Source organism: Phragmites australis, chromosome 10 (genome assembly GCF_958298935.1).
Source record: "Phragmites australis chromosome 10, lpPhrAust1.1, whole genome shotgun sequence".
Taxonomy (NCBI): domain Eukaryota; kingdom Viridiplantae; phylum Streptophyta; class Magnoliopsida; order Poales; family Poaceae; genus Phragmites; species Phragmites australis.
Window position 1 is genome coordinate 4,129,673 of NC_084930.1, and position 13,829 is coordinate 4,143,501.

At 38.7% G+C, this 13,829-nt stretch overlaps 1 protein-coding gene and 1 long non-coding RNA gene across 2 annotated transcripts; both read right to left on the reverse strand.

Annotated features, from left to right (window-relative positions):
- Positions 1 to 2,001: 2,001 nt before the first annotated feature.
- LOC133883198 (protein PAT1 homolog) lies at positions 2,002 to 8,695 on the reverse strand. Its single transcript, XM_062322434.1, has 5 exons — positions 8,533 to 8,695; positions 7,084 to 7,244; positions 6,529 to 6,585; positions 5,207 to 5,276; positions 2,002 to 4,704 (listed from the first exon to the last, which is right to left on the reverse strand). Exons 1-5 carry the CDS (start codon positions 8,576 to 8,578, stop codon positions 2,576 to 2,578), a joined length of 2,463 nt encoding a protein of 820 aa, XP_062178418.1. The 5' UTR covers positions 8,579 to 8,695; the 3' UTR covers positions 2,002 to 2,575.
- A 3,526-nt stretch (positions 8,696 to 12,221) lies between these two features.
- LOC133931061 (uncharacterized) lies at positions 12,222 to 13,049 on the reverse strand. Its single transcript, XR_009911844.1, has 3 exons — positions 12,960 to 13,049; positions 12,443 to 12,578; positions 12,222 to 12,306 (listed from the first exon to the last, which is right to left on the reverse strand). It is a non-coding gene; the product is annotated as an uncharacterized LOC133931061 (long non-coding RNA).
- Positions 13,050 to 13,829: the final 780 nt, after the last annotated feature.

Below are 13,829 nucleotides of genomic sequence, written 5' to 3' on the forward strand. Positions count from 1 at the left end.
CCGTTTGACGCAGTTGTTTATCCGTGGACCGTGGTTGGGTTGAGTCAAAGTTAGACTTAGGATAGAATACATAGTGCATGTTTAGTGATATTGTGCATTTTTATATATTAAGGTTTTTGAGCCTCTAATTCTTTCTATTATGTGTGGATATGTATGTGCGTGTAAGTCCTTCTCAGCTAACTTTGAGATATCTACTCATATTTTTTTTTATCTAAATAGAGTAGAGTTAACGTGATGAGAGAGAAATCTAGCTACTAATGTGTAAGTCAATCTATAGCGTATTCCATGATGTATATAAACTTTTAATATCCTATTACATATGAATTTATATTAAATTAGAAGAAAATAATAGCTAGTGTCATTGAAAGGAGTTGTCATTTGTGTTTTCTATATATGACATTTATAATTTTATAGCTAAATAGTTGATTATATTATTATAGCGCTCTTAGTAGAAATGTAACCTAAAAGGGACGGTCAGCACGAGACGTAGAGTTGAATGTTTTTTAGTACTGTAGCACACACATTTTGGAAGTTTAAAAAAAATAAGGTACTGGTTCTGATTATAAATACTTGATTCTTTTAATAAGATTCGATCGAAAAATTTAAACCGACTATCAATAATGTTTAGAATATTTTATTTAAAAACATAAAAATTATATATATAGATTTAGCTAAAATACTTTCATAAATAATAAATTTATTAAATTTTACAAATATATTATAATGTATTATAAAATAGTGGTTAAATGTATTTATTAGAGATAGTGCTGCGTCTAAAACGTAACTATTTTTGACGGGAGGGAGGAAGAATAAGGGCAAGTCAGCGTCGATAAATATCACGGGGACGGTGCTTGCAAGCGAAGCTACTCCCTCACTTCGCCGTCCTTTTCTCGCCGCCGACCGCTTCCCTCGCCCGCCGCCGACAGATGGAGCGCGTGCAGGAGGAGAACCACGCCGCCGTGGTGAACGGCAACGACGACAACCACCGAGAACAGATCGCAGTCTCTGACGCCGGGACCCTGGCCTGGTGCGGGTACCTCCTCGTGGCCGCGCCGGTGTTAACCAGCTGGGCCGGCCACGCCGTCGGGGCGGGTACGGTCCTCTCGGCCTATGCGCTCCTGCTGCTCGGCGTCGCCTTCATCACCCTCGCCATGCTCGCACCGGCCAAGCCCAAGACCATCTGACGACCGATCCCATGCGTGCACGGATCATCAGTCTTCGTGTCAGGTTTCCGATCTAGTAGTTTTCTTCTACGTCCTGCCTTTTCAATTCGAGGTTCTCATCGGAGTAGAAGGTTCAGTTCGTGGGATTTATGGGCTTGGTTTGAAAAGTCGATCGAACGTGTCGTTGTGTTGTGTGATGTTTGTTCTCAGTGCACTGCTGAGGCTTCAATTTGCTTGGTTTGATCATTGGAACGTTTCTGATGTTTAGTTGAAGTATTCCATGGTTGCATAATGCTCCTGTTTCAATTCATTAGGATTTAACTGCCTAAGAACAGCTGCAGTTCTCAGGCTAACTGCTCTAAACTGAACAAAACTACAACAAGGGCTGTGCTCTGCCATGCTTTCGCACGAGAAACAGAATAAAGTGGCATAGATCACAGGTTTCTAGTTTCGTTTAAAGTCAATTATTGAAAATTGTTAAGCTACTCAGTTGCGCGAGTGCAACGGCTAAGATTTATGCTACCTGGAAACTCAGTAATTCAGTAGTACCCTTCGATTTATGATGTTCATATTCTAATGATTACTAGATCTGCTTCTCTGATAACCAACAACGACTAGGTTACTATCTTGCATAGTTGCCAACTGCACGTAAATCCAGATTTGATTTTGCATAGGCTTAACAAAGCTTGACAATCAGCTCACAAAGATAGAAGTAAATTGATGCGTTTGCATAGGCCTCCCCAAACTAGAGCATCACGATGTCACAGAACAAACGAAGCATTAGCACAGGAGAGCGCTGATGTGTTAGTACCCCAGAACCACCAGCAGAAAAATCATCTCATCATCAATAACAAGGATTTATAGTGGAATTCAATTCACTGAGCTCATTACAAAGTTGACAGCTTCACAAATGTATTCACTTAGGAATATAATAGGAAAAGAGCAATCTTGGTAATGTTCCCACTAAAGGGCTTCATACGACTGCAAAACCTCCCGTAAATTCAAAGTAAAACAAGACAACTTGGGATACTTTCTTGGAGAAGGAACGACCTGTACAGCCGCTAACCTAGAAACCGCAGGGGTTTCCTCCCATGGGCAACAAAACACAGCCTGCAGAAGGAACCTATCCTGCTAATTCGACTGGTAGGGTGATACAACAACGCAGAGTAAATACTGTAGCTCAACAAAGGCACAGACTGCATTCAGTCCAAGAAAACCTGGAAATATACAACCAGATTACTGCCAGCGCCCATACTCCATCCAACTCAGTTTGTAGCTTGTGCTCCTTACAGATCACATCTTTGACCTCTTTTCTGATGGGAAAGGCACATCGGACGCCCAATTCATTGTGCAAGTTTATAGGATAGAAGAAAAACTGTATCTAATGCTTCAACTTATGCTGGGAGACCACCTCAACTTGGGACTGATTCAGATGTCATGGGTCCACCAGCAGCCCCGTGAGAATTATGCCCAGTGACAGGTACAGACCGTTGGGCGAACTCAAGTAATAGTCTGCGCTGTTGCTCATCTGTATGAGGAAGACTGGCACGCAGAAGCTCAATAGGCAGTTCCCTGCTTATCACTGTTGCAGCAGCAGGGTGCTTGTGCATTGTATGAACCAGGCTGTCAAATTTACTTACGCAGTACTTTGCAAGCAGCCCAAAAAAAGCATTAAACGATGCTTGCCATAGGGCTCGGTTTGGAACACTGTAGTTTGATGCAGCAAGCTGCTCAGTAAGAAGCTCTGTCGCCCTGTCCAGAACAGACTTTATGATGGCAGTAGCCCCATCACCAGCAGCATTCCCAAGGGGTCGAAGAGGCGGATGCTCTGACGAGCGCACAATTTCTGCAAGACAAGCACTGAGGCCACTTAAGTCCATCCCACAAATACATGCAGCTACAGCACTGGCTAGTTTAGTAACTGTCTCAGCTGAACCACAATCAGAGGGCAAATTGCCAAACACAAATCTCAGATGCCGGAAGACTGCCATGCAAGCTATCCGTGCAAGGTCACTACCAGGAACCATAAGGTTGAGATAGCGGGACAGTAGTTTCCGACCCTTAGGTAGAGAAACTATGCGAAGGAATACCAAATCATCATTTGCTGACAAATGTTCAGTTTTATTTGGACCTAGCGGATCAACCAACTGAAGTGATTCTGCCAGCTGACCAAGGAGAGACTGTCTTCTGTTCCTAAGTTGCAGACCACCATCTATCTGCTGGCTAAATTGCAGCAAGCGATCAATATCATCTATATCAAGTAGTAGGCAGAGGCCATCCTCAACTGTGACCCTAGCAGCTAGCATAGGTTCCTGATCCAGAGGCTTTGAAACAGACCTTTCAAGAGTGTTATCATCAGTTGTAGAAGCTGGTTCAACATCAAGAAGTGGACGTGGCCTCCGGATGGAAGAAAATGGGAGTCTCCCAAGGGCATCGACCTTAAGGTATGCATGTGGCTCATCCTTGCTGCGAGCATGAGAAGATGGATCCCGGATCAAGGTTGGGAAGAAGTGGTGCTTCAACCTTGCATCCACAGATCTTCTGGCTAGACAAGCTTGGTGGTAGTAATCATCGATGTATGGATCATTTATGTGAGTGGCGGCATGCTGTATTCTTGAAATGTTTTCAAGTTCTTCCGTAGACATGTACCTGGATCTAAACCTTGGCCTCCCATTATCCATCCTCATAGTACCAAATTCAGAACCTTGCAGAGGAAAACGAAAGCCTTGCCTTCCATGTTGCATTGATGATCTTGCCCTTGGATCGCTCAACTCAGGCATCCCAAAATTATCAAACCTATTCATCATTCGTGGTGGATGCTGGGGACAAAACATCTGGGCCTGCATCCTTGCTAAGTGTTGCGGAGATTGCTGAATTTGGAACATTCCATGCTGTTGGCGCAATGGGACCATTTGAGGGGGGACAAATCCATTTGGACATTGCAGATGGTTCTGCACCAAATTGGGCATAATCCTTGCAGCTTCCTTAGGAAATTGTCCATTATTCAGCAGATGATTTTGTAGTCCACTGCTGTTAGTTGAAAAGCCTGTTGAAACTATATTATCCAGGTTTCCACCAAATAATGACTCTGGAGGTGTCCCTCCATGAGGGAACTGGGAGAGTGGAGCTTCACTTTGTGCAGACATATGCATCTGAAATTCATTGAAAGGTGGAATGTTCATCTGATGCGGTTGTCCAGGCAATGAATTGGGTGGCCCACCAGGTGGAGGGTGTGAAATGTATGGTAATTTTAGAGCAGGAATGGCTTCAGTAGGATTGTATTGAGGCTCCTTTTCTGGGTATGAGGATGTCCGGTGCAAAGGAGATGGCCTTGGTCCGCGAACAGGTTCACTAGGATTGTGTTGTTCCTGTTGCTGAGGGGATGAGGATGTTCTGTGCAATCTGGAATCAGCAAAGTGAGAAGAATGATGTTGTTGAGACCACCAGCCATTGCCATCCTTCCCTTGCTTCGCGCCTAGCACATACTGATCAGGCCAGCACAAGGATTCAAATTCCGGAGCCCAGTCAGCTGCTGTAGAACCTACCAATGACCATATAAATTATATTAAAATATTATATTAGAACAAAGAAAATGGGCATGCAGATGTTGCAGTTCAACTTACTATAACACATTACAACATTATTACATGAAAGGAGATCATACACGAATAAAGCGATGTATAAACAGTCAAAGAAAATGAACGGTTACTATATAATAATATAACTGGACATGCAAAATCCATGGGAAAATTCCATAAAACAATTATTACAAATGTGTTACCATGTCATGAATGTTTCCACGCAGTTAAGGGGATATACATAGCACAATAAATATCTCCAAGAACTTTGATTTAGTTTTATGTACAATACTCAAATCTTTTCCTTGGTAAGACAAAAATGGTATTGCACAAGAATGTATGACAATCATTTAACATAGATACTTGAAGTTCCTGGTAGAAATACTATTGAAAGAAGCAAAGCAATCCATCAAATTCTTAAATTAAAGAGTTATGTAGATTATGAACCAGAAGAGCACAACTCACTTTCTCTTGAAAAAAGAACCCCATGGTTATTTATTCCAATGTGCTTTGGTTCATTAACATCTCTTCTCAGCTGAAAGTGAAATGCATATAATATCAAATAAAAATGGTAACAGTGCAGAGATAATCTAATGAATAATCTATTTCAATGAAAAACTTATACAACGTTTAACACATGCGTGCAAGTTACACTGTCATATAACAGTCAAACAGCTAAAGCCAGAACATGCAGCTCATATGTTGATGGATATTCTGCAGTACTCTTTCGAATTCTTTTGTTTTCGTCATGCTATCATAATGCATAATCAATAAAAAAAAAGGCTAGAAGGAACTGAAGCAGCAAGCAGATCAGTCATGCTATCATGATCCATAATCAACAAAAAAGAGAGTCCAAGTGTACAACCATGGAAGTATCTTTTTCCTTTTCATTACATACATCTCATTGTAAGGGGGAGTTGTGCATCAGGTCACCATACAACCAATAACTCAACAAGTAAAACATTAAGGGGCACATTGGATGGTAGGTTTCAGAGAAGTTATATCGAAACATTTTCCATTCCTCTTTAAAGGTAGGTAAAGGTGGAATTCCATATAGTACATTTTGCTAAAATTTGTAATCCATGTTTTAGCATATATGAGATAAACAATACACTATTAAAGTTATGACTCATCGCACAAAAAGAAGGGGGAAATGACTCAAAAACTGTCACGAACAGATGGATTATTGGTTGGAGGAAGGACACGAAGATCGTAGTTGTGCGAAGTAGTCGGACGCGGCCCTGGTCCTCATCGACGCGGTAGAGACGCCGTGACCAGCGACCGCGTCCACGAGGCAGGGAAAGAGAAGGAGATAGGAAGAATGGAATAAATCTCTTGCTTGCCCTTATTCAACGACGATACATCGACTTGAAAGAGATATCTGCTAACAAACTAACAACCCGAATCTATAGTCTAACAAACCTGAGAGCTAATTCAAACAACCTAATTAATTTGGTCTAACAAACCAGAGAGCTAATCCAAACAACCTAATTAATTCGGCAATCTTCTAGATGTTGATCACAGCTCCTGTTGTGTCCTTGAGGCCCTGCTGCGTCGTTTGTAGGTGATTCCCCACATGACTAAAACTAACACAACGAACTTCATTTCCCTCAATATGTGGATGCAGACATACCATTAAGATAACTTTGGAGTTACAATGAATACCTGCTATCTAATTTAAAAGATGTATCAAATGTACTAAAAACACAAAGATGAGGAAATGAGTTTGCACATGAACCCAATGAATGTTACTGCAAAGCAAATTCCAGTTTTCAAGGAGAGCTAACCTTTGAGAATGTATTAGCAAGATCATCAACATCTGAAAATAAACCTATATCTTCAGCCTGAAAAAACAAGTTATAGTCTATGTGAGAAGCGGGTACACAACATACGAGCCACAGAGCTTCATCTTTCTATTTCAGTGCAAGCCCACAAGACTGATTTACATGGAAGCACTTGAGTCTATCTGTTAGAGAGGCAGCCCATTTTCTCATATTCAGATTAGCACACTTTAAGTGAAATGCGTATATGACTAGAACTGCACTTTACAAGATCCATGTTATGAACTAACTTAAGAAGACAAAAACGAGAATAGAAGGATGAAGGCATGTCGTACAAGTGCACTATGTTCACAATCTTCTGAACAAAGATTTGGTTTTCTTCCCCTACCATTTCGATAAACAGTATTGTCATAGTGCTATAAGAAATTACTCATTTGTCGTAATTGTACAAAAGTATAATAGTTTTTATTCATTGCAGCACTTATCTAGCAAGGAATAAATAGTTAAAGATCATCTTAATAACTCAGACATAAAATGTCTGAAATTGCAGTATATCAGTACCTCTAGCGCATTCTCTTGAGAAGAAAGTGGGCGCTCAACACCATTGAGTCCAACGAAAGCAGCGTTGCTGTCATTATCATCTTCCAATCCACCCAATTCAATCTCCTCCATCACATTGTAGCCAAAAAAGGCATACTGTGATGCATCAAATCTGGTGTCATCTGCAATGGGAAGATTTCAAGATAAGGCCAACTAACATAAGGTGCTATTATACAAGAAACTAAAACCAGCAAGTAACAGAGATTGAGAACAGACAAGGCACCAGGTATACCCTGGAGTACTATTTGGGGCGAACAAAAGGTCAGCTTTCTATTGCTTGCGACCAATAAGAGAAAAAATAAAGGCAAAAACTCCTGGATACGGATGCATTCACAATTGAATGAAAAAAAACAGAAAATAAGACACTATACTGATGCAAATCCCAGTGTACAGTAATCAGAACTGGTGCATGATGTAAGCAGTCACCAAAAAGCAGAAACCAGAACAGCATATTATGAATAATAAGCAGGCACAATCATCAGATTAGTGATTTTCTGTCAAATAAAACAAAAAGGTATCACACACTGCTTGGACACTTCACAGGAATATTTCATCAAGGATAGTTTGACAGGTTTGAAACAGTTTAAAGTCGTCAGATTATGAGAACTAAAATAACAATCCAAACAAGATGAAGCAACAAATCTGGCAAAATAATTGAATTTTGTTTGACACGTATAATCCAATCAGAGTACAAAGACAACACAGAATTTGCAAAAATAACAGCCTTAGCAATCAAATCAAAGAGTAAAAAGCATAAAACATTCAAACAAGTGTCATCAGCTTAATTCACTGCCTCAACTTTAATTTGGTCACCGTAAAAATGCTGATAAGACTATGAGTTGACTAAGTTTATAAGCAGTGATTTGTTATGGTTGTAATGGCACCCAAAGCAACAAGAGCAATACAACAAACAGCAACCCAGTTTGCCACTGCTAGTGCCGGATGCGGTGCTGATCCTACTTTCACGATTTAACAATATAACTTCTAAAGAAATTTAACAAAATTATTCAAGGATTCAACCTTATTAAATGTACAACTTCAATTCCCAGGCAATAAACAAAATACAAACCATGCACAAAACCAGAAATGGCTCTAGCCAAGAAACGGCAACTTGATTCACCAAACGCTATCATCAAACTAATCTAGAAGCAGAAAATCCGCGACCTTCGCGCGTGACTATTCCCCAATCAACGAACAACATCGGACCTACACCATATCGCCTAAATCCTTCTAAATTCACAGAACAAACTAGTCGCAGACGCACAGACCCTCCAGATGAGATCTACAGCCCCACAAAACACAACTTTTTTGGCATCGAAATTAGATCGACGCAGCATTCGAGCCAAATCGAAACCCAATCGAACAGATTCAAATGACACAGAGAAGAACGGATTAGAGAAAGCAACTTACCTAATCCCGACTCTTCCATGCCGCCGCCGCCGCCGAGCGCTGCCATGGATAAACCCCTGCGATTTTAGGGTTAGGGTTTCGTCGCTCAGCGATTGAAAGAGAGCTGGATGGATCTGAACCGGGGATATTTTGAAGGGATAACAGGAAAAAGAAAAGTCCTAACTGTCCAAAACACACAGGCTGATAGAGGCTTTTATCGGTATAAATCGATGATTTGTCACTTTAAAATGGATTATTTAATTATAATATCATTCATATTTATAAAATATAGGATTAATCTAAATTAATAACTATAGATCCGAGTGGTAAATAAGTAAAGACATTGCTTGGCGGTGACAAAAAATCTGCTCCAACCGAACTTAATGTATTTACTGTATTGACAACTAATTTGGATAAAATTTAGGAAAATATAAATAATTATGAACAAGTTTGCAGATGTATAAGCAAGTCATCGAACTTTGGAATTCCTATCACTTTTAAAATACTTTTAAATTTTAAGGGGCTTAGAGCTTTAAAGAGAGGTGTCATTGTCCGAGTCTTTTCTTTCTCCTTTTTATCTTCATTAACTCTATATTACTCTCTCTGTTTATAAATATATTTTTGTTTTATACATAGACAAGAGATCTTCTTATGACTACACTACCTCTAATTATTACATAGACGGAAATAGCTTGCAACCTATATTCAATGCATGCATGTAAAAGAGTACATACAAATGAAAAGATGAACATTAATTAGAGGTATATAGGGAGAACATCCTTATTCTGCATTGGATATGAAATAGACTTACAAATTTAGGTAATTCACCACAAATGTAATGTCATTCGCAAACTAAAGTTTATGCTAAGATTCAGTGCTACTCAAGTCCATGATATACTGGTATGTATTTAAATTCTCTCGGTGGGAAACTGCAAGTCAATTTTCCTTCACAAAAGAGCTGAATATTCCCCCAAAGATAATTTGTATATTTTAGAAGTCCCGAAGAGAGAAGGCTCACTCAGAGGTCACAGCTACACGGCTGGAAACATACTGAAATTGCGAAAGTACAAATGGAATTGATGTCAGGAATTCCCTCCATACAGACAAGAACATCGAGTCGATAGCTGATATATATATATATATATATATATATATAGGACACCTATTCTATACTCCTAGGAGTATGTACTCCCATATGCAATATACCACCTAAACAAACACTTTATACTCTTTTATCATTTTTAGTATACTCTAATACTAATTCTAAGATACTCCAATATGAGTTGTATGAAAAAAAATTCAATGTTAGCCTTTCATTTTTGCTATATGCTCTTTTTTATACATAAAAGAAGTATATACGCAAATTAAGATAAAAATCATAGAATTTCATAAAAAAATTCGTGGGATTTGTATTGTAGTATCTTATAATTACTAATGAAGTATATTTAAAGTGATAAAGAAGTATAACACACGTGTAAAAGTGGTATATGAGAGGTGGGAGTACATACACCCAGGAGTACATACTAATTTTCCTATATATATATATATATATATATATATATATATATATATATATATATATATATATATATATATATATATATATATATAAGAGTTGTATAGGTCACTAATAAATAATATAATAGTCAACTTGTCTAACAGTATATTATAGCACTGTCTACAAATTTAGTGTAGCCTCGCATGCAATATACTATAATATTATTATATTTAATAAGTAGACTATCTATTTATTAATAACTAGCTTTTCTCTCTTCTCATTCATTCTCTTATCCACATAGATAAAAATCTAATATAATCTCGATTAGATCATCCCTAATCATATTTTCCTCGTTTTATTTTTTTCCCGATTTACTTTCTCGTTCTCATTTTTTTTATTTTCTCTCATCTCCAACAGTTTCATTTTGAAGGGATTCGTAAAAGCAAAAGAGAGAATCATGCTCTGAAAGGAATGATCTTAGAACTTCTTGGTAACAAAAATTGTGAAAAAAACTGTTGAAATACTGAAGGGAAAAAATCTCTTCATAAAAAAATTCTAATATGACGAGAATCAGTTGAGGATGGTCTTATAATTGAAGATACACTTAAACAAGCTAACCATGTGTGTCCTATTCATCTGTGGCCGGTTTGGCTCGGAGTTGGATGTTGACTCGGCTCACTTCCACCGGAGCCAATAGATATTCGCGAATCGCGATGCAGATCTCCGCATATTAATCAAATCAATTAGACCAAGACAAAGTCTAGTTGTGTTCTTGTCCGAGTTTTCTATGGTTTCTGGGCATCTTTTTGCGTCTGGTGATGTGGTCACTTATCCAGGTCGGCACGCTACTATCCCAACAACTAGAGCTTAGAATACGGCTATTGCTAGCTTGCTATAAGTTGAAGTATGTGATCGTTATGGTTATTCCACGTTTATGTTTGTGTGTTGCGTTTCTTTCATTGTCAAAGTTATGTTTGTGGACTCTGTCGGTATTCAAAACGGCACTTTCTTGTAAACTTATACGTTTGTGCTATGTACTCGTAAAGTTCACAGTTGGATGCCATATAGTAACTGCAGGTGCATTGGTAAGAAGAGGATCTGTACATTCTGTCACTGATTTTGATAGATAGATCCAACTTGATCTTCAATGATACCTTTATTCAGTGTTGGCCATCTTTAAGCTGCAATGGTGTAAATTTCATAAACCTACAAAGTACGCCTTCAATCTACACTGTCTTTTGCTCTCAACCACTCTCTCCCTTCCCTTAGTGAAAGGCAAAAGGAATGACAGCGAAAGACATAGAAATTAGAAAGCACAATGCGTCAGATCTAAAAAGAGTTAAAAAAAAATGGATGTACACACAGCTTATAAGATAGAAAGTACTCTTTCCTGTCATAAATATATAATATTTAGAAAAAAGTTTGATCAAATTTTTAAAACTTTAATTAACAATAGCTTTTAAAATATTTAGTTTTAAAAATCTTAAAATCATATGTGTAGATATTTTTTATAGAATATTTTCATAATATGGCAAATGCAATGAATTTTATAAAATATATTTTAATAAAAAATAATGATTAAAACTATAACTTGTAAAGTGACGTGACACCATGGCAAACGTAACACAACGCTGGCATAAGAGCATTTAGGTATTGTCGGACTAGAAACAACGTCAAGGTGCCAAAGAGATATACATCATACTCACATGTGGACTGACGAGAATGCAAATATTCTAACGAACACTTCCACAATTGCATCCCCTACCAACATGAAATCTTGTCCTAAAATTTTCCAATTCAGCACCCCAACAGAGAGATCACAACAGTCTATTTGAGGCACATATCTCAGCATTATCCGTGGGGCAGAGGACTAACCGGCAAAGGTAGGGATCATATGCACGCCGGCGTCATAGGAACAAACGGCCTCAGACACCTTGTCCATCAACGGCAGCTCCTCGACTGGTGTATCCTCCACGTCGGTCCGGATCGCGTCGCCATCTCCCTATCCCTGCACAACACCTGCCCCCATTGCAGCCTCCACCGACGTGTACCCCTGTAGTGCCATAGCCCTCTAACACTAATGCTCAGAGAAGTTATTCCCTTCAATTCAAAAACCTAAACTAGATAGAAAAGGAAAACAATTTGTTAAGACCATTCAAATTTCTGAAGAAATAACACTCTAAAAATAACATTTATTATCTTGTCCCGAGCCCCCACATATACCTGAGCCGCCCATTAGGTTTCTTACAGTTTTAGCCATGAATGTTGGATGCTCAAAGCAGCACCCTGCAAGCTATCTATTTTTTGAAGCAAATCTATGAGTGCAAACATGGAAGCAAATCTATGAGTTTAATGTTTGCACAAAAAGAGAAAGATGAGGACTATTCAAATAGGTGAAAGATCAATACCAAAATAATTTTAGGGATTGCCTACCTGTCATTAAGCAGGGAGCTCCCTGTACAATCGCTTAGCATGTAGAGAGACTGCTACAGAGGAAATAATCCAAACAGCTTAAGCTCTCAAGATATTGAAAACTCCATTGCTTCATAAGCTCTCCAGATATTGACAACTGCATTAAGGCACTGTTAGGGAAAAACAGATAAACAAAAATAAAAGGATTACAAAGAGATCCCGAATGTCAATTTTTTTTCATAAAAGATAGCATTAAAAACCTACTGCACGATGGTCTTGTTGCTGAAAAAAAATCATTTTGTCCCTTTTTAGATTAGGTGTTATGGTCCACTGTGATTGTGTTGTATTTTTCTAGTTTTCTGAAACTCAAATGTCGATAAAAAAGAAGTATCTAGAAAGCCAAACAAAACCTTTGCAAAGATGATTCAAAACTACTGTAAAGTGAACAGCCAATACATCAAAATGTAGTGAATCCATAGGTGCAATGGTGCAATGGACGTGCAGTTATTTAATCTGTTGGAGTTCGGCGAGGAATCACCTCGCGTAATGGATGGATAGAGGCAAACGGCTTGCTGACCGCGTACTCGGACATCCACCCCAACTCTAAATCTGGCACAGAGGAGGACGGAAGATTGCCTGGAGAGACGTGGGGGGGGGGTGCTGGTGGGCCGCCGTTCTAGAGCGTGTGGATCGCGGACACGAAGGGAGGAGCGGAACGTGAGGATTAGAAAGCACGTTCAAATCAAGCAAATAAATAAATTAGAAAATTTTATTTATAGGTAACTGAACTGCATTGACAAATTAAATATCGTAAACTCTACTATAGGTCGAAGACCATCGTAGGCAGCATCAACACCAATGCCAGTAAAACCAGCCTGAACAGAAACAAAGCAGTTCAGTATTAATATGTGATGACATGAAACTAACAGCTTATGAATAGACAATGATGATTGATAGTTTTACAGGTTTATAACCTCAGTGATTGGTGTATCAAGAACCCTATCAGGGTCATACTTGTCTAGCAATCCCTTTAATATCTGCAGAGAGCACTAATGAAAAGAAGCTCAACACCAATAGCATTCGTATATTGATTTTCAGTTGCCACAAGGAGATAGAAGGAAACATAAATCTTTAGAAATATTACTGACCTATACGCACCTTGGTACTCCCCAATCTACCACAAAAGTAACAATTATTAGACCAAAAGAAACAAAGAGGAGAAAAACAAATAAGTTAAGCTACTGGTAGTACCTCTTCTCCCATCAAAAAAACAGAAGGATCTGCAGACATTTCCTCATCTAAGAAGGAATTCAACGCTTCCCGCACAATCATCTAAAAGAAAAAGAATAGTTGTGTAAACTCAAGTCATGCATAACAGAGAAGTAATTATCTAAAGAAACATGCCATT

Coding starts and splice junctions, on each gene's coding strand:
- LOC133883198 (XM_062322434.1), bottom strand. CDS start 8,578: ATGGCAGCGCTCGGCGGCGGCGGCGGCATGGAAGAGTCGGGATTAG. Junction 5,277..6,528: donor TTGCTAATACATTCTCAAAG/GTTAGCTCTCCT, acceptor TTTCACTTTCAG/CTGAGAAGAGATGTTAATGA. Junction 4,705..5,206: donor GGTTCTTTTTTCAAGAGAAA/GTGAGTTGTGCT, acceptor GGTCATTGGTAG/GTTCTACAGCAGCTGACTGG.